At 41.5% G+C, this 21648-nt stretch overlaps 1 protein-coding gene across 1 annotated transcript; it reads right to left on the bottom strand.

Moving 5' to 3' along the window:
- Nucleotides 1-15023: 15023 nt before the first annotated feature.
- On the bottom strand, nt 15024-20335 carry adnpb (activity-dependent neuroprotector homeobox b; the record flags this gene model as incomplete). Its single annotated transcript, XM_083894572.1, has 3 exons — nt 15024-18023; nt 19137-19229; nt 20228-20335. 3 exons carry the CDS (start codon nt 20333-20335, stop codon nt 15024-15026), a joined length of 3201 nt encoding a protein of 1066 aa, XP_083750698.1.
- Between the last annotated feature and the right edge of the window lie 1313 nt (nt 20336-21648).

Genomic DNA, 21648 nt, shown 5'->3' on the forward strand with positions numbered 1-21648 from the left:
GCACTCACTGTCGTCGCCGCAGCTGTGTATCCAAACACCGGGAGTGGAAAGTCCACTTATTTCCTCCTGCTACTGTCCCGCGATGACTTCTTCTTCGACGCGCGGAGCTTCACCGTCTTTCTCCACCCCCCGAAAAATATGCGACAGCGGCTGGAGCTCAGCCTGTAAACTTCTCTGCTCTCATTTTGACCGACGACAGATCCGCTTCTGCTGCTGCGACGCGACCGTTCAGTAACAGTCTCGGGTTAAACTCTGACAACCACTCTACCCCTGTTTGTTTGTGTGTGTGTGTGTGTGTGTGTGTGTGCGTGCGTGTGTGTGTGCGTGTGTGCGTGCGTGTGTGTGCGCGTGCGTGTGTGCGTGTGTGCGCGTGCGTGTGTGTGTGTGGTAGGACGACACCAGACTTCAAAATAAAAGATGGAGCTCCCACCTCCTACAATTTCAAAATAAGAGTCATATAACTTCCAGTCCCGTCAGAAAGGGCTGTGACCATAGATATAATATAAGGTAGATGTCTGAAGGCGGAGTGTTGAACGTCCGCACTGGCGGCCATCTTGCCCCAGTCCATCCAGGGATCTGTGGAACCTGAGGTAAGTTAGTGGTTAGTAGGTTAGTGATCTGCAGAAACGTATACACTCATATCTCGCTGAATTCTTGATGGATTTACAAACGTTTTGGTTTCTTACAACCGTTATTAACGTTGTTATAATTCTGGATGTTGAAATTGCAGCTTTTCTCTTCGGAAAATGACTAAATCCTGCAGCTTAGTTGTGTATCATTACAGGCTACATTATCTAGCCTACTTGCACAAGTTATTAAGCTTGATATTTTCCATTATATAACCAGGTTTTACTAACCACAATAACGGACTTAAGTTGCACATGATTTCCAATTAGTTTGGTTTGTTAAAAACATCTTAAATGTTGATTTCTACAGGAAATTGCCAGACTTTTGTGCAGCCTACGGATGCTCTTACTGCCTCTGTCTTGGAACACAGGAACAGTGTTGCTATGACAGTATAGTATAGTATAGTATTGCAAGATTGTTGTTGATACAAGGCTTTTTAGAATATGGTTGCATACATACAATTACCCTATAAATATGATCATTTAGGTGTGTATTTGTGTGTCTCTCTCTGTGTGTTTGGCTTTTTGTTTGGTTTTACAGAACTGATTTTTGCACCACACTTTTGGTTCCCTTCAACTTACTAATGTACACCACAGTCCCATTACTTCATATTCTTCTCTATTGTGAATCCTTATAATTTAATAAATATTATTTATTATTACAATGTTTTTTGTGTCTTTTTTTTCTGTCCTTCATGTGTATACCTCCAGAGTAGTCTAGTTCTCTCTACAGGGTGGGGATTTCAACATGCAGCATTTCTTGATGTATATCTGTAAAGGGAAATCTTGCACCTTTTTTGTTGCAAATAAATGTCACTTTTATAAAAAAAAAAAATATTACTAGTATAATACACTAATTTGAATTATTACTTGTTTAAACTAAAAAAGTAATAATTCAAATGATTTCATTATATTAGAAATATTGCTATATAAAAGTATACACATCTCATGCCATTCTGTATCCTGAGTTTTAGTAGCCCATATATTGATTTAACATAAATCCCTTGTGTGTGTGCATTCATTGCACCTGTCTGTTCTGTTTAATGTTATTTAAAGCCCATGGTTATAATTATTCCTAAATATGCAGTTTCATAATTAACTACATCTCTTACGTTTATAACAAACCAAACTGTTTGAAAATCGGTAGAAAATTGAGAAAGTTATGGTTATTTAAAAAGTCCATGTACCACTACAACACGTTATGGGTGAGCGAGCTGTGACAAGATGGCCACCAGTGCAGACGAGATATCTATCCTTTAATATCTATGGCTGTGACCTCCAGATCAGGACAGGTGCGTTTTAAAGGAATTTGTGGGCCAAAGAATAAGGGTCTGGGGAGCCCAAAAGTGAACAACCCCCCCAGACTCATAGAATAACAAATTAATTTAATTTGTTAATTCACCATAATTCATCCACACTACACTCTTCAGCTGCTGCAAGTGACAATTCTTCTTAATTATTTCTGGTCCATGATGTGTTGACAAATGTTAATCAGTGTTTTCAAAACCTGGAAATGATGATGTTCTCAAATGTCTTACGTTGTCCACAAACCCAAATGATTCCCTTGTAAAGATGTCTTTGTTATATGGAGCAGAGAAATTGGAAATGGTAGGCTAAATAAGTTGCTACCTCGTTGAGTATGAAAATATTATGTTGATTTTACAACAAAAATATGGGCACAGGGAAAAACATGTACATGTTCATTATTTTTTTTACATTTAATTTAGTTTATTTGAATAGGGACAATGCAGGTTGACATAGTAACGTTTCCACTCGTTACAAACAAGTCAATGTGACTAATGTTCTGCATACAGAGATTATAGCTAATGCTAGTTTCCAACTCCCATCCCTAGTTAGGCTTTTAGTAGAAGAAAGATATCAAAGTTACATTACAACATAATAAAACATACAATACATCTAAAATCATACCAAGTCATGACCCATTAAAAATGCACACAGCTCTGATTTTGTTTCAGCCAGACTTTAACATTTATATTAAAAATCTTAATGTCTCCAGTCAGTTTTTCGGTCGGTAGTGAATTCCACATCTGGGAACCCTTTATAGTAAAGGCTGATTGCCCAAAGGAGGTGTGAGATTTTACAGTTATCACTTGCCGTACCACTTGTGATCCTATCACTAGTGTCTGCTAAAAAAAGACTGCACCTCACATCTGGAGTCAAGTTCTGCAAACACTTAAAGACCAGTTTGACAGATGTAAATTTTTAGGACATGATCAAAACTAGGCCATTTATATTGCTTCAATATGTGACAGTGATGCCACTTTATTGGTTTCTTAAACATCATTTTTAGGGTTTGATTATACAAGGATGCAATTAACGTAATTGTAGTTGGAGAGGCCTGACTCCACACTGTAACACAATATGATATGAGCAAAAATCATGGCATGCATATAAAGTTGCGCTGCTTTGATTGGTATATGATGTCTAATTAGTTCTTATCTGGATCTGGACAGAAACACAATATGTACTGCTCAGTCTCAAATAGCCCAGAAGAGCAGTTTCCATACAGCATTATGGTGAAGTGTATTAGCACAAAAGCTAGTTAGCTATCAGCGTTACTTAAGAGTATGTATTTTGCCAGTATATGGACATTTTTTGCACTCTAGCGACACCTGTCGGTAACAGCTCTTCAACTTACAAAGCAGATATGCTCACTTCCAGGAACATACTGTACCAGTGTTTGTTCAGAATGTTTCTGAACAGATGATGGACAATATCCATCCATTTTCTACCGCTTTATCCTCCACAGGAGGACAAAGGGTGATAGGCGGGGTACACCCTGCATAGTTCCATCGCAGGGCCACATATAAACAAACAACCATTCACTCTCACATGCACACCTAAGGTCAATTTAGAGTGTCCAATTTACCTAATCCCCATTTTGCATGTTTTTGGACTGTGGGTGGAAGCCGGAGAAACCGGAGATTTCTGTTGATTAATGTGTGTCTGATATCTCAGAACATACCCAGCAGAAAAACGCAACAAACACTGCTCCATTTTTCTTATTGTAGGGCGACATCTTCTGGTCAAAGACAGGACTGCCCTGAGTGTGCATGAACATAGACTACTAGAAAATATTTTTTAAAAAGGCTCTCATTCATTATAACCACTAAAAATGTTCCTGAGAATCAATCCACTGGATATATTTCCATTTAAAGGAATTATTGTATGTTTTAATAACGTTTATTCAACAACATCATACTGATTTTTATACTAGCACTTTTCCAGTCAGTGAAAAACAAGTAAATTAATAAATAGTACAATTGCTTTAAAGGTACACTACCAATAAATATGTTTGTTATAATGTATAACTGCTTTGACATAAAAACAAATATTGGTTTCCATCAGCTTAAAATTAGGCTTTTTTTTACTATATGTACTAGGGATGGAAATCACAGTGTACCTCACGATGATAGCATATGCGATATATGGTCCATGATACCAATAATATAGCAATTCTGTGATTATCAATATACTGCAAGACAGTCATATGACGACTCATCACAATAGCTCTCCCACTGGAGAAAACAAAACGTCAATGTGAAGAGTTAAAAGTGCAGGATTTCTCTATTTATTCGCAGCATAAGGAACAAAGTGCATAAAGTGTATGTATTGAACATGGATGGAACATCTCTTCACATCCTGCTCTAAACTCCGTCTTCAGGTTTCCCTCAGTTTCCTGAGCAGCGCTGCTGCGAGGAGACATAAATATCAGTATTTGCCCTGGCGTATCAATTATTGTACTGCAAGAGGAAGGATGACGATATATCACGAAATCGATATTTTGACCCACCCCTTGTATGTACTTCCAGCAAAGGTCTTGCTTTTCAAAGGATAGCTTGTGCATTCTGAAGCAGAAATTTACTACACAAAGAAGAATGACATTCCTTCTGGGAAATAAAGGCTGTTGTAGTTCCCTGACACACTGACGAAAGGGAGCGGTGACTCTGTCTTCAGTTTGTCACTTAAGGGCTTTAACACTTCCCATTCACTTTGAATGGACGGCGCCAAGCGTGGCCTCATTGTATTCTGGGTCCATTGCTTCACGTTGCATGCCGCAGAAGTTGAGAAACTTTCCAAGTGGCAGTGCAAATCTGTCAGCAAATCAAAACGTGTTATGCCAATATGCAAATACAGAAACTACCCACTCAAACCACATTCAACGGTTTAGCTCAAACAGAGCTCTCAGACAAAGTTGTTCTCTCCTTTGCTGATACTTTATGTCACGGCAGAATTCAGCTACAGTCCCTCCTGCACCAAGCACTAGACCCGCCCTCTGTCAAGAGTAAAAGCAATGTGTAGTTGTGAGTGCACAGTAAGTGTGGCCAGCTTAAAAGCAAAGGTAACAAGTGGGTTTGAAAGTGCTGATAACATCTTGCTTAACCTTGTTAGTTTTAGTGACCCTTTAGTTGGACACATCTAAGTTGGTAAATTGATGGGTGAGTCGCAAGTCACAACCGTGCATCCAGTGAACAATGTCCTGGTGAAGTGGAATCCTTTTCAAAAGCCAACAGTATCCATGACAACAACGCCCTGTCCCTTGGACACCCTATAATTAGCCTACCACAAAACTACAAAGGAAATATGTTGTTTACCCGTGTTATTATTGTGTATATATACTGTATACGCTATAATAATACGCTCAACAAAAATATACTGTCAATGTACATTTTAAAGGTCACATAGAGTGGTCCTGTTGCACATAAATGTTAGTTATGGAGGTCTACTTACATATATTAACTTGTTTTTATGGTCAAAAACCTCCTAGTTGCTGTGATCTAGCCAATAGAAATCCTCTTTTCTGACAGTGTATTTCTGCTGCGAGATTTCAGAGTGAACTTTCACCCCCAGAAGACAGAGTCTTGTGATTGGCCAGTACTATCCAGCACATCCGTTCTCAGAAGCGCAGCGCCCCCCTCTGGAACGGCGGATGCACTGCTCCTCATTATCAAAACATTGTTTTAACAGTGTTTAAAAATAGCTTCGTCACGACTCCCCGCCGCAGTCCCTTTTATGACTTTAAACCGGAGTCAGACCCAGAGTCAGAAGACACTGTTGCTCGTGAAACACCTCCACAACGGACGTTATTCTTCTTCTGCGGTTCAATGTACCTAACCGGATGTGCCCGGACTACCGCCCGGAGCAGGACGATCGGTTGTTCAGGAGAACCGCTGCTTACGTAACTATTACGGGATTTTCAGTGATCTCGTTGAGCCCCGAGATTACAATAAAACAGAAATGGCTGAACTGTTTGTTTCGAACCGTCCAGGCTTCATAAACAAGGTAATGACGCAGATACACACCAAAAAAACAGCGATAATGGGAACTTCCGGTCTAGTTCCGCTTTAATTTTCACTACCATTTTTAAATTGGATGAGTCATCCAACATATTGGTGGTTTAGTGTTTTACAGCAGTTGGCATCTGACATGTCGCATCACTACCTCCTTCTGGATTCTCAGTCTTCTCTTTGATGCTCCAGAAACTTGACTAGCAGACTCTTCATCATTTGATGAGTAATCCAAGCTACTAGTGCATGATCCAGAACTATGACAAAGGCAGGTGAAGTTGCAGCATCAGAGTCAACACTGAAGCCAACTACGGCTGGTGGTTTCTATTTGGTGAAAGCAAATGATCTGATGAGTCATCCAGGGTTGATCCAAGGAATCAGCCAAGGAACATCCGCAATGCTCATTGTGACTAGCAGAATCAGGGATGCTGAGGTGCTCCGGGAAGATCTCATGGTGGTTCATCATTATCTGATGAGTCATCACATCAATTAAAGGCTGCATCTTTCTGAAACCTGTCAGATGCTTTTGAATTTCTTCAACAGCTGTGATTATCTTGTTTACTTTATCATTGCAGATGTTGGTCCCAATATAAGAACTATTGCTAGCAAAGGTGAATCTGATGAGTCATCCATGATGTTGGTGGATGCTCCAGAAACATGACTTGCAGAGTCAGGTATGCTGAAGTGCTCCAGAAATGTTCCAACAGCAGTCATCACTTAAGTTAACTGTGAGTGATGGTTTTTCATGATCTGATGAGTCAATTAGAGGTTGCACCTTTCTTGAAGAGCCATGGTGGAAACCTATCAAATCTTCTCGAATTTCTTGATCAGCTGTGATAGGAATCACTGCAAATATTGTTACTAATAAAATAATATTACTAGCAAAGGCAGGTAAAGTCTCATTAGTTTCTTTATCATCTGATGTGTCATTCGAGCTATTTCTGGATGCTCCAGAAATCTTGGAAGTAGTTTCATCATCTGATCCGATTGAGATGGAAACTCAGCATCAGTTCCCTCATCATCTAACGAGTTGTCCAAGCTTTTGGGTGCTCTAGAACCACGACTAGCAGAGTCGGGTATGCTGAGGTGCTCCAGAAAACGTCCCAACAGCAGTCATCACCTGAGATATCTGTGGGTGGTGTTTCTTCTTGATCTGATGAGTCATCCCATCAATTAGAGGTTGCACTTGCTTGAAGAGCTGTGATGGGGACCTACCTCTTCTTGAACTTCTTGAACAGCTGTGATAGGAATCTGCGGACCCTTTTTAAAGACTTTACCTTGGTTACCTCTTCAATGCTAGTTTTGTTACTAATATAAGAATAATCACTAGCAAATGCAGGTGAAGTCTCGTCAGTTTCTTTATCATCTGATGGTTCATCCAAGCTATTTCTGGATGCTCTAGAAATCTCAGCATTTGTTTCTTCATCATCTGACAAGTCATCTAAACTTTTCGTGGTTGCTCCAGACATCTCAGAATCAGTTTCCTCATCATCTGATGAGACGCCTGAGCTATTTGCAGATGTTCCAGAGACATGACCATCTGAGTGAGATGAACACTCAGCATCCTCATCATCCAATGAGTCGTCTAAGCTTTTATTGGCTGCTCTAGAACCTTGGCTAGCAGATTCAGGTGATGACTCAGCAACCGTGTTATTTAATCTACCTGTGGGTGATAGTTCCTCACTGGTGGAAACAACAGTTAAATTGTGAGGAGTGAAATCACTGGGAAAATGTTTCATCGTTATAAAAGGATGTCGTAGAGCTTTGTTTGGAGTGATTCTTTTCCCTGGATCTACTTGCAGCATCTTTCTCAGGAGGCTAACAAAAGCCTCCGTGTCCTCATGCCCAGTGGCATCTGGGCGAGCCATCACAATGTCGTTGAAACTGATAAATCTTTTGGATGAGGAGTAACGGTATGGTGGGTGACTACCATAGGAAAAGCTGTTAACTGACTGGAACGAACAAACGCAGTCTGTTTTCAGTTCCAATTCGGTCCCCGATTCTGCAAAGTACCTTTTTGTATGAATTCCAAAAAACAGCATTCGATCATCGGGTTGACCATTCAACAGCACAACATCTTCCATTTTCGCTAATTCACATTCTCCTGAATATAGGTCAGCCTCAATGTACATTCGGGCCATCAGGCAGCCAAGAGCCCACATGTCCACAGCCTCATTTAGACGGAGACCCAGTAGGACTTCGGGGGCTCTATACTCGAGGCGATACAAAGAATCACCACGGCTAATTTCAGAGACATTTCGAGCCAGACCAAATTCTACTAGCTTCACCTTAAAGGGCTCTAAACTCAACATTATGTTTTCTAGCCTGATGTCGGCGTGGACCATTCTTATGAGCTTGAGAGCATTCAGAGCCACCAGCATATGTTGTGTGATCAGTTGAATCTCAGACAGGCACAGTGGCCTGTTGAATTTCTTGATTAAATCATCAAGAGCCACATCCAGATTTTCAAATTCCAGAAAAATATTTCCATCAAGCTTAAAACGTCTCTTAATTTTGATCAAGTTGTTCTCTTCTTGGGCGAGTTCCTTGAGTTGTTTGTGTATGTACACCTCTCTTTTAGCGAACTTGGCAAAGCACTTTGGTATGGCCTTCAAGGCCACCAGATGTTTGGTGTTTGATCTCATGCACTGTAACATGATTCCGTAAGTGCTATACCCCAGGAGCTTCTGTACCTCATACCCAGATGATTGTAAAAGTGGTTTAGTGGCCTCCAGCCACTCGGTAAAATTTGTAATATCACTCATTTTGAACTTCTGCTCGGTCTCCTTCTCCTTCTTCTCCTCATGGGGTCCAACGCTGCCCCCCTCAGAACATGTCCTCTTCTGATACTTCTGTTCTGTCACGCTGTTCCCTAATGGGGTTTTATTTTATGCTTTGATGGCTTTTATCTTTTACTGTGGTGATGTCACCACTGCTTTTGTTTTTGGCAAACGTCTAATGCAGAACCCGCATCAAACTGGAACTGCATTACACCTTTGCAGGAAATTGTTAGAACTGACTCAGCATCAAGTAAATCGCACATTGTTCAGTGAAATGTTTGTCACTACTCTGCCACACTGCACACACTGGTGCCTTTAGTAAGTCACCTGGTTTTTAAGCCTATCAACAATTATACTTTGGTTACACAAAAAGTAAACATAAAGCCAGATAATTTAACACAAACACGACACACAAAAACGTGCTTATTTTTGCCTATCCTGTTTAAAACAAGGAAAAACAGAAATTGGACTGGACTGTCACTTCGCTTTGTAAGCAGTAATTATTTTACATTTCAAACATTTTTTGAACCCCGAAAGAGTAATCATTGTAAATTAATTCCCTTCTCTTAGTTTAAAGAATAAGACATCTGTGGTATCACATTTTGCCTCAAAGGAATTTGAAAACAATGCTTTGATGTTTTTGAACTAATCAGCCACTTCAAAAATTCTGGCAGGCTTTCTTTACACTGAGTGGTGTAATGCTGCCCTCTCAACAGTGTGACCAAAAATCTAACAAACCCTAACCCAGCTTCTCCCTTTCGGAGACACCACAGTGGATCATCGGCCCTCTTCTGCTACATCAACTGTCCTCATGACATCATGTCATGGATGTCACAATATCCATGTATCTTCTGTGGTTTTCCTCTTCTCCCCCTGCCTAGCAGCTGCACCCAGCTTGAGTTCATTCAAAAATAACCAGGTCCAACTGAAGAAGGGAAAATTGTTAACCCATATTAAAATCACTCAGTGAATTCCAGATGATTTCATGACTCCACTTCCACACTTTCCTCTCCCTATCACATTTTTCGCTTGCAGAATGATTTGCCTTCACCTTTAGTTTCCAAGGATCATTTTTTTCTGAGTGTGCTTTAGGCGGTAGTAATGAGATAAGTCTGCAACCTTCTCTGTCTCCCACTCTCTCTTCAGACCCCCCCCCCCACACACACACACACACACTCCCCCTACTCCCATCAGCCAGCACTGCAGAAGAGGCCTCTTGTTTCCCTCAGTCTGCAAGGCCTGTCTTTACCTACCCCCCATTTTTCTTTTTCTCTCTCCAAGCCACCTTTATTGTCCCGGCCTGTTCATGTGACATCCTGATCTCCATGACCCCTAAAGCGACGCAAGATTTCCATCGCAGTTTCCTACAAGGGGCTGCTTGCTTGTCAAAGACTCCACCTGTTATTACATTATATTCCTCCCTCAACATGGTGCCCTTCTTCTCCTTCTTCCTCACATCACCCCCTCCAGTGTAGTATGTCTCACCCTCCTGTTCCTCCCTCACCTCACCGTGGTCAGCAGTGAGGGTCAGGTGAGGGCAAACGTCAAACTGACCTGTGACCAGTGCAGCCAATTAGTTTCCTGCCTGTAAAGTACAAGGGTGGATTTGTCTCAGCAGTCTGAACCTCTTTGTGTCTGACAACACGCACACACACTGGGGCCTCAACATTTCCCTCCTCCAGCTGCAGGGGGCGCCATCTTCTGTACCACCATCACTGCTGTCACAAACCCTCCACTCCCCATGCATCCACACCTCCTCTCCCTCATCTCTCCCTCTCCTCCTCCCTCCTCTCTCACCCTCTCCCCTCCCCTCGACTTTTCTTCTCCTCCTGTCCTTCCCTGACTCCCCCCCCCCCCCACCGTTTCGTCTCCCTCCCTCTCTCCTCCCCCCTTTGAAAGGCAGTTGGGCGCTCCTTCTGCACACAACACTGCAGATGAGGCCTTCGCCTCCCCCACAGTCTGCCAGGCCTCTCTCCTTCAGCCTCCCCCACCACTCCTTCCCTCTCCTCCCTCCTCTCCTTCGCTCACAACAGCATAGCAACACTGACTCGCCAGCCAAGGAGAGTCTTACCCTCTCTCTCTCCCTCTCTGTCTCTCTACTGCACCAGGGTAATTTCCCTCCATTTTAGATTCCTCATTACTGGAGAGCAGAGTGCAATTTTAATGAAATACTACTCGATGTTGGCTTTGACCTCACTCTGTCTGGGTTGGAAGAGGAGTGCGACCCCGATCTGATTGATCCTTTTACTTTGTGAGCTTCCATTTAACAGCGCACCTCAGCAAAGGGTTAATAATGTAGTGTTCTATTTCCAACCAAGGCTTTTCCTCACAGGTAACATGCAGACAGGAGACATTTGGTGTATAAAACCTTATCACAAAGGAACATAGCGAGCTCTACGACAAAGCACATGGTGTATTGCGTTTCACGGGAAAAGGGTGAGTTGCTTCCATGTGAAAGTGGGTTGACGACGCTCTTCACACCAGAGATTCACCGTCTAATACCACTCTTGTATCACACGGCTCGACTGGCGGGCAACTTATTTTTGGTTACCAAGCAATGTCGCATGTTCCTGGAACTATTTTCGTCCACGCACAGAAGACAACTCCCGCATTAACTAGTCTCAGCTTCACATGCGATGAGTCAATCAAGGTGTTGGGATGAAAGGAGATGTATTGTATTTTCATAGCTACAAACAGTGAAACTCCGCTCTAAGGCCTTGTTTTCATGGCTGCAGGTCTGGATTTGGTTAATTTAATGGTCAACTCCTTCAACAAAAATAATTAGATGAACAAAAGGCTCATCAAATTAAATGTTTTTGCCACTCTATCCTGGCTTTTTATTGTCTTGAAGTTTGCGACCCACTCGCTCTTTTGCACTAAATCTCATTGAAAAAATAAGCATTTGTAGATCCCGTCATCCCAGGCGCTGCTGGTCAACCGCTGCTTTGTTTGGTTAGTTTATTTCACCGAGGGGAATCCTAGCAAATTCATTTATACACCAAAGGCAGCAGTGGCGCAACACCTCCTGTGTGCAGTGATGTAAAATCTGTGATTTTCTCTATGAAAAAATTTCAAACATCTTTTTATGTACACAACCCGAGTTCCTAGTGTCTAACTGAACATGTCTGTGACATGCTTTTGTCAAAATACCTTAAGGATGAAGCACCATAGCGGCTTACCCTGCCAAAACAGCCCTGTTCGGAACGCTCAGTCTCTTTAAATGCAAATGAGACACAGGAAACTACATCAGCTTCACAGAGGCTCCGGCAGCTAACAGTAGTTAGCATTTGGAAAAGTGTTCATTAAATGTATCCACTAGATATGTAAATCAGGGGTCTCAAACTGGCGGCCCCCCACTTAATATCATGTTGAATGAAAACATGACCCACGACCTCACCGTCTTTTAAATAGTGTATAGTTAAGGTACAGCTACCAGCAGGGTGATAGAATATAATATATGTTTGCTAGCAATGTTTTTTATAACAGTAATAATAAGATATTTGGTCATAATTATCCCATTATTAAATGTATCATATACAACATTCAATAGCATATGTAAATACACTTGTTAGGGCCTAAGCCACGAATGGCAGTGGCCAAAAGTCTCCTGGCACACATTTTAGTTACAGTTGTTCACACTATTATTCAAGTAATTTGAGATTACATCTGTTTTTGAAATCAATACATTAATTTTACATAATAAATAGTATTATTAAGTATACGTGTGATATCATGATGCAAAATTTTGTTTTTTTCCCCACCTTTTGTTCTCTAGGCCAGCCCCCTCTTGACCACAATAGATGTGCATTGGCCCCCAGGTCATTAGAGTTTGAGATCCCTGATGTAAATCCTCTGAGGCTGGAAGTTTGTGTACAACAAACATTATAAACAACTATAAAAACATTACATGTCTCATTGTGACGCAACAATGAGTGAAGAGGTCAACATTGCGTGTTTAATTTCCTGTACTTAGACTGAGGCAGACCACAAAACCATCATCTTTTTCTCACACTTTGCCTACTCATAGGGCCTCCAGAGTCCCATATATAAGGATTAAAATGATTAAAAAGACTAAAAAGTTGATTTTGCATAATATGTCTCCTTTAAGACATGGTTGACTTAAACAGGTGTAGATTTTATTAGGTTAGCCTTTCGTAAAGTGGATAAAATCTGTTTCTCCTGCTGGCAGCTGTAATATCAGTGACTGTCAGTCACTGATCAGTAATGTTTGGCTTGCAGGCAGGGCCACGGAAATGGTGTGGCATGAGGTGTGGCATGCTTTGTGGGGTTAGTGTTGATGAAGTATCGATACTTCAGAAAAACAAAAAAGTTTTTTTTTCCTTGAAAGAAGTTGGATTTTAAGGGAAAACAAGTGTCACACGTCACCATCAGTTGTGTGAGAAGCACAATTACAGCACTTTATTGTTCATAAATGCTTAAAGTGAAAAAAATTAAAACGTAAAACACACAATTCAGAAAACACATACTAAACAACTCAAAATTTGCTTTCACTTTTCCAGACGCCGTTTACAGTGCTCATTGTCCACTCCAGGAGAACAAAGCTAAAACGGTGAAAATAGAAAAAAAAATTCAGTACAGTCATGTGATGAAATGCTCCTTTATAAGCGCTCAGAATCACTAGTCTTTTTCAAAGAGTATTCAATTTAAAAAAGGGACCAAAAAATTATATTAAAAAAAGACAATTATAATCAAATCAACAAGCAAAAAACCCCAAACAAATCAATTCTGCTTTTCCTTTTTATATAGATATATTATTTTTGCAAAAAAAAGAGAGGGTTTTTTTTGTTAAAAAATAAACATACATGAAAATACCAGCCACCAATTGCAACACCTATCATTAAGCATATCAATATAGAACATATGAGGCTACCTTACACACAGGTAATAGCAAATATTCAATGGTACATGTACGGCAACATGTGTCCAAACATGTCTAAAAGACTGTACAAATTTACACTACCTATTCTTGGTATAACTACATACGTAAAACAGTGGATTATCAAGTCAGGCCTCACGACCACTTGTCGTTTGAAGCCACACTTGCAACCTCAGTGGCAGATTTGACGCGGACGTCTCCAAATCTCATTGTAATAAAGTCTATAGAATGCAAAAAAGAGGAGAGAAATAAAAGTTATTTTATTTGTTTGGTGTAACTTCGTTGTTGTCTTTGCTCCCACTCAAGGGAGCAACTTTGTTCTTTACATCAGCCATAGCTGCTAGACAAGTCCAGCCTTTGAATGTCAGTGAATGGCTTGTATTTTTTTTTTTTTTTTTTTAGAGTTCTCTCTTCACCGTTGCCACGGTAACAAAGAAGCGTCCTTCAACTAAGACGAGGCAGATTTGTTGGCGGGAATCAAACCTGATTTTCACATCCGTCCTGAGCGATCACATCATACCACACGTTCACAACTGAGACTATAATGGGTCCTTGGGTTAGTTTTTTCTGTGATCACATGAGATCAAGTCCGGCTTCACCTACCACCCTGTATTCAAACATTGGTCATGTCTGTTTATGAGAACTAAATTATGACACAGGTGAGTCTTTTGTTAACTTGTTATTATTTGGCCTCTGTTCAGTCATGCTGAACCGAAACAATTTTAACATTATTTGTTTGCCGTGTCCTTCATCTGGAAAAAGACTTCGACTGTCGAGCAAAACTATCAGACCTCACAGAGGGAGGGGTTTGTGTGTACAACACAGTATTTTTTTGAGCAAACTTTTTCATGGGCATTTTGTGTTTTCAGTCACACTCCAACGTGTCTGCTAGTGCAATGCTACTGATGCCTTTGTGTCCGTCTTGGTATAAAATAAATACATTCCTGTGGAGGAATGTTGCCAGGCAACAGGAGATTTAGGCTGTATCTTTTGCTTCTAATTTTAATTTTTTCTTTAATGTTTTCCTTTTACACGGCATTGAAGGTCTTTAAACACAAGAATCCTCACCCCTCCCATGCATGACTCTAAATGCTGTAGTTTCAATGCCTGGCCTGTATGTGGCCAGTGTGTTATGTCACTGACAAAACAAATCATGTGACGCCGAGTCTCAATACTGTGGCTACAAATAAGTTTGGGGACTGAGAAGTTTAACAATGTCAGATGAGGAGGCGGTTTCTAATCCACCTTGCAGGAAGGATTGCATTCATACATACAGGAATGTGTGTCCTCAAACCTCAAAATGTGGACATTTAGGACAGGTTGGGAGTGTTCACAGCTGAACTTAGTGCTGTCCACATGTGACTGGATCACTCAGGACAGATGCTAGTACCAGGTCTGAACGGTGAGCGGGTCAGACTTTCTGTTTTCCCAGCTGAGCCCCGTCTCTCCCGCTTCTAGCAGACGATGGTACAAACTTGGGAATAATGATGGGCAGTGCGTCTCTTCCTTTAGCAGCTGGTCTTCCTGAGCCCTCCGAGAGCCTGAGGCCATTCTCTACATGTGCTCCTTCATACACCTCATCATCATCATCATCATCATCATCATCATCATCATCATCATCGTCGTCATCGTCGTCCTCCTCCTCATCATCATCTGACATATCATCTAGATCTGAAATAACCCTGGCCTCTATCCTCTGCTCCACTTTCTCCTTAGCTCCAGTATGCTGATCGTTACCATGGCAATGTACCTCTCCCTCTCGTCCCTCGTCGTCTCTCCACTCCTCATCCTCATCACTGTCAGAGTCAATAGCAATGGGCTCAGAAAGGTCCAGAGGCATTTTCTGTACTGAGGTGCGGTTGATTGTCTTGGCTTGGTCTGTGCTGGCACTGTTGGTTTTAAAGGCAAAACCTCCTACAGTTGGCTTTTCCTTTGGTGGTGGTGCCACGCCACCGTTAGCAGCTACAAACTCCCGGTGTCTCTGCAGAGCCTTCTCTGACACACCCATGCACATCCTGGATGTCCGCCTCTTGCTGCATCTGCCCTCACACACCGGTTCATCGTGGGAGAGTGCCAGCTCGTGGCTCACTTTCCTGACCTCGTGCATGCTGAAGCCGAGCAACACATTGGGGTTCTGGCTTTCACATTCCTGTGTGCATTTCCTCCTTGTGTTGACAAAGTGGCTGGAGATGTCTGACTTCCACAGCCACAGATTGGCTGCCAGCTTCTCCACCTCCCGCTGCGTGGGATATGGCGCTTCGTTGAAATATTGCGTCAGAAATGCCTTTCTGGTCTCGTATGCCTCATTTTCAAGTCCTTTGGGGTCAAGAGCCAGAACTATAGGATCATCGGGATTTTCTACAAATGAACCGTTGACATCCCGCGGGTGGGCCCTCTCCCCAGGGGGTCCTGGCCTCCTTCGTTTTGGTTCACTCGTGTCTGAGTTATTAAAGCCGGCTCGTTTCAGGGCGCTGCTCTGGGCCTGGGTGACACGGGCAGATTGCGCTACCCTGGTGTCCTGCCCATTCGGCGTTTTTCCCACACCTCGACAATGCACCAGGTGTAGCGTGATGGTGGAGGCAGTCATGTTGCTAGTATAAACCCCCAAGCAGTGAATACACTTGTAGGTCAGTTTCTTTTCTACAGGATGGACCGTCTGAATCACCTGGTGCCTCTCTCTAAGGTGGTGGGCCAGCGAGTCGGAGATTGGACCCTTGAGGATGGAGAAGCAAAGAGGACAAAGTGTCTTGCCCACATCCCTTTTGTACGGCACCGATGTCTGTGGAGAACTCTTTGTTGGCACATTGTCAGCAGCCACTGGAGGTGTTTTGGGTGGGTGCTGAGGCATTAGCCTCTTGTTTGATAATAAAGAGGCGGACAAGGCTGATGACAAAGAGCTGCTGCTGTTGTTGTTGTTCTGAGCATGAAACGCCACAGACTCCTGCGGCGCGTCCTTCATGTTATAGGTAGTGACGATCAACTGGACATTCTTGGGATTACCCTGTTGCAATGTGAGGTCAAATGTTAGAGGAGAGTCTGTGCGTGGGCCTACACTCTCATCTGGATGCGACAGCCGCATGTGTGCCACCATCTTCTCGACGTCATTAAAGGTCGCCCGGCAGTGGGGGCAGGACAGGCCGTGGATCAACATGTGGTTTAAGAGTGTGTCGCTGGGGAGATAGCGGTTGCAGTAGAGACACTTGCTGGTGAAGTTGTGGATCTTCATGATGTAGTTGGCAACGGCAGGCACCTTCTCTGCTTTGTGCTCTTTCTCAAAATGAGAACTGTACACATTCTCGGGGAAAAGCTCATTGCAGATGGTGCAAATTTTCCACTTCTGTGTGTAAGACGTGCCAAGGACCGAGGACCCGCCTTTTTTGGCCGTGAGAGATGCTACAGTGGTAGCTGCTGCCTGTACGCGTGAACCCAGAGGGTTGGACTTGAGCGAGGAAGAGGCACTCAACACAAGCGGACTCCGCATGCCGCTGCCTGAAAGAAGCTGCTTTGCTGCATGCGACTGCTGGGGCACAGAAACCTGAGCGTTACCCGGTAAACTAACCCTCACCTGCTGGCCGCCGACAGAGAACGCCTGGGTGTTTCCTGTCTTTAACCCTAACGCTTCATGTTTCAACCCAGCGAGAAGGCTCTGAGCACTGAAGCCCGTCTTTGACGCCATAACAACCCGACTCAGGTGATGTGAACTGGGAGACCTGGTAGTGGCCATGACTGCACCTTTAGGGCCCATCCCAATGATGGTCCTGTCTCCTATAGTTTTAGGGGGCACCATGAGAATGGGTTTGGGACGTGGGACAATCACACTGGTGTGTCCAATCATAGCAGTCACCTGGTAGCCGATCCGCTCGTGGTCCTCGATGACGTGTTGAACAAGTGCCTCGTAGGTCCTTGGAACAAACAGACACTTCTTGCAGTGGATCTGGTTACTGTTGACATTGTTCGAGTTATTACTCTCTGTGCCGCCATTCTGTGCGCTTGTCTTGTCTCCCGGTTTCACAATATAGGGCTGGGCAACTTGCTGGAAATGTTCCCGGTAGATGTGCTTTCGCACCACATTGTACAAAGGGTCCCTATAGGTGCACTTCTTGCAGTAATACACAGCCTGTTCCACGCTGTCCCCGCTCCTCTTCAGCAACCCGTCCTTCATCATGATCCCACCAGTGCCTGCTGCCACACCACTGGGGCCATGCCGCACAGTGTTGTTGGGCATGTGGAAGAGTTTGATGTGCATTTCCAGAGTCTTTTTGTTGCCATTGTAAGTGCAGTAGGGGCAGTTCAGCAGGATGTTGTTCTCAAAGTCCTCACTGTGGACATTGCGGAAGTGGCTCTTGTATGCAGAGAAGTACTTGGATGAGAAGAGGCAGCCTGAGCAGCAGAAAGGCTTTGATCTGTAATCCTGGAGACAAAGAGGTAGAAATGGGAGAGAAAAAATATTAATGATTTAGATTAATAAAAGCTTTTTTCTCTTATCTGAGAGAATTAAAACATATAGTTACACAAGTACTTTATAAGCAGCAGATTCTGGTCCCATTTAAACCTGGTATCAAAATGTCCTGGAAATCTGATCACAAGTTCAGTCACAGTTCAGCCCCCCTCTCCCCCATAAGTGTTGTTGTATGATGTACTGACACCAGGATTACATGTTCTCATCTGTGGTCAATAATGTTAATAAAAGAGAGCCACACTCGATCCCAATCAAGATGACAGACTTGATGTTTCTATCAAATAATAATATCAGAAATTCAACAGTTTGCATTGACAAATGACTACTGTATGTAATATTATTACATTTTAGATAAAGAATTCAAAGTCGGGATTGCTCGGAGTGTTTATTTCATTCCACTCTACCGACTGACTGCTGTACATCATAAATACTGTTAATAATGTAGCAGTTATCGAAATTGTTCATAAAGTAAAGAAAACTGACGTTCGTGGAGTAATAGGCGAGTGGTGACGGTGGTGGGGGTTCAAAATCAATTCAAAAGAATTGGTTTGGTGCAAAAGACGGTCAATCAACTTCTAGTTTCAAGCAGTCATAGTCATATAAAATGGTAAATGTATTCCTGAGATATCATACATCATAAGCTGGTGTCTTGTTAAATGGCTAAAATCTGTATTTTCTGTATTTCTTGCATTTCCCGCAGACAGCTATGCCATTTAGCGAGAATATGATCAATATGCAACTTTGTGTAAATAATGATGTCATATACCCACCTCTCAACATTTACGTGCATGCTCCACAACGTCTTTTCTATTTTTGGTGGATTTCTGTGGTGGGACTATAGTGCCAGTTACATGCCTGGCGTAATGTTTAGAGTCATTTTGGGGGGTTTCATGTGTATGCAGCCACTTCTTGAAATGAAAGAACATTTCATCATGTCCTGTGGACACCTTCACATATGACATTTATGTGATCAGATCAGAGGCGCCATCTACTTTTATCAGATTGCTCAGGATGGATGTTAATACCAAATATGTGTGTGTATTGGTGTGTAAGAGAGAAACACACCTGGACTTTGGTATGTGATGGTTCCCACATGCACACATCATCCCAGGTTGTGTGCTTTATATACACCTCTGGAGGAGTGAAGTCTTTATAGTCCTAAACAGCAACAAATTACAAAAGATTAACACGTTAATGCACAATCATTTCACCAAACAAACACCACCTATACAGCTGCATGAGACACAGTTATAGACTTTTAAAGTGTTTAAGCCAAATACAGCGATGATACATGTTTGAATATGGACACAAAATAGGAGTTTGTGGGTAAAACAGAGGTAACAGAAGACTTTTTTGAATTGTCCTTTGTATCCAAAAAAAGCTGATTATATGAGCACAAAACACACGTTTATTTATGTTTATGTAATGAAACCAACAGCACAGCCTCAAAAAGACAAAGGCAAAACTGTCAGGAGACACAATCTCCTGCTGAGGTTGGCTGGATGAAAGTAACACATTTAAATAAAAAATAAAAACAATAACATATTCCAAATATAACGTAAGGTATTGAAATAAGAGTAAAATACTAAAGTAGCTTAAAGTACAGATAGTAATTAAAATACACTTATTAAAGGAAGATCAGATGAATCAGTAAAATTAGAGAATAAAGAGAAATAAAACAAAGAAAATACTAAACTAAAAATCAATACTAAACTGTATTATAAAGACATAATCAAAAGCCAGACTCTTTTGCTGAAGGACACAGAAACGGTTTTGAACAGGCACATATCTCAGTCTGCAATAATTATGTTGTATTCTATCCATATTTTTTATATTTTTTTTATAAAAGCTTTCATAGAAAATGACCCAACTTAGGACACAGTGTACAACCTCTAAACTGAATACATTCTGTATATTAATAAAAAATATTGGAAATATGTTGTTGCCTTTGTATTTCTCAAAGATAAAAAGGAAGAAAATAAAATAGATGTTTTAATTAAAGGGTCATTAAAAGCACTATTATGCTTTCAAAGAAAGACGTCTGATGCACCTGTAATCATTTCATAACCCCCTTTGAAACATCCCCACACTGTTCATTCTTCTTCTCGAGACAAGGATATTGACAGAAATGTGGACTGTATGGGTGCAGAGCTCACCTCTAGGTGATCTCTGCAGAACTCCAGGCCAATGTCTCCCAGAACCCTCTTGACATTTTTCCTTGCTTTCCGCAGACTGCCCAGGTTATTGACAGGGAGCTGGAACATGCTGTTCACCTGGAGACCAGAGACACAGCATAAAGCATGGTGATCAACAGGTGTAGGAGCAGATTGTGGACAGGCGTGTGTGTGTGTTTTTTTTTTAATAAATTTATTTTTTTAAATAAATACATTAATTTATGAAAATCATGATTCCTATCCTCAAAGATTCTTAATTGATTCAAAAGTAAAAAAAACAACTTAATTTTTGATTGCTATAGCATGGTTCATTTCAAAAATATGTGAACCATTACAACATTTATGATTATACCCTCACATAACTTTCAGGTTCTATCCAGTAGGGCTGAATAATTCATCGTTATGTTATCAAAATCGCAATACGGCGTAATATTTTTTAAAGCCATTGTGTGCCAAAGTATCATTTTAGATGAACTATTCTTGATCTATACACAACTCTTTGTTTCTCAAAGATCTGAACAAGTATGAAACAAATATTATCCCCTCTGAATCAGTTTGCATTTTGTTGGATTTGTGATGTTTACATTGCCCACAGAAGGGGAAATTCACTTGTTAAAGCAGCTCACAAAAAACAGTATAAAGTGCCAAAAAAACACAATACAACACAATACAGACTATATATAAACAATAACATTAGAAACTGCAGGGAGGGGTGATGGTGATAACATATGTGGGAGCTAGGGCTGGGTGATATGGCCTGAAAATAAAATCCCAGATTTTTCTATACCAGATCCGATTTTAATGGATCTTTTTTTTTTAACTACTAAATACAAAATAATGATTCATATGGGGTATTATGTGCAAATGAATGACATAACGCGTGCATGCACACACACACACAAAATGTCTTACCACCGAGCAGCAGTCTATACTTGTAATATAATTTTATTCCTAATAACTGCATGTTTTGGAAAGCTGTGCAAATATTTGGTAATAATGATAAAAAAGATGATGATAATGGCGAGGACGATAATAATAATAAACACTTATTAGGTGCCAATGGAAAGCATAATGGTTTGGAACACTCAGATTAAAACGTGACAACATCACAGCAGCTAAACCTTTGTCTCATTGCGATGATTGTGACGTAAACAACAGAACAATTACTGCTCATGAAAACCACAAAAAAACACACACACACTGATATAAATATAAATATTGATTAATGCTGTGAATGTGGAATGTAACGCTAACGCTGAATGTGTTCTACGTCAGTGGACAAATTAGATGTTTATTCAGCAAAACTCAGTGTCTACTCAATTATTGTTATCTGGTGCTGTATCATCTCCTCTCCAAAAACACTAGACACTGACAAGTACTTTTGAGTGAATGAGTGAGTGAAT

This window comes from Microchirus variegatus (assembly GCF_963457635.1).
Source record: "Microchirus variegatus genome assembly, chromosome: 9".
Classification (NCBI taxonomy): Eukaryota; Metazoa; Chordata; class Actinopteri; order Pleuronectiformes; family Soleidae; genus Microchirus; species Microchirus variegatus.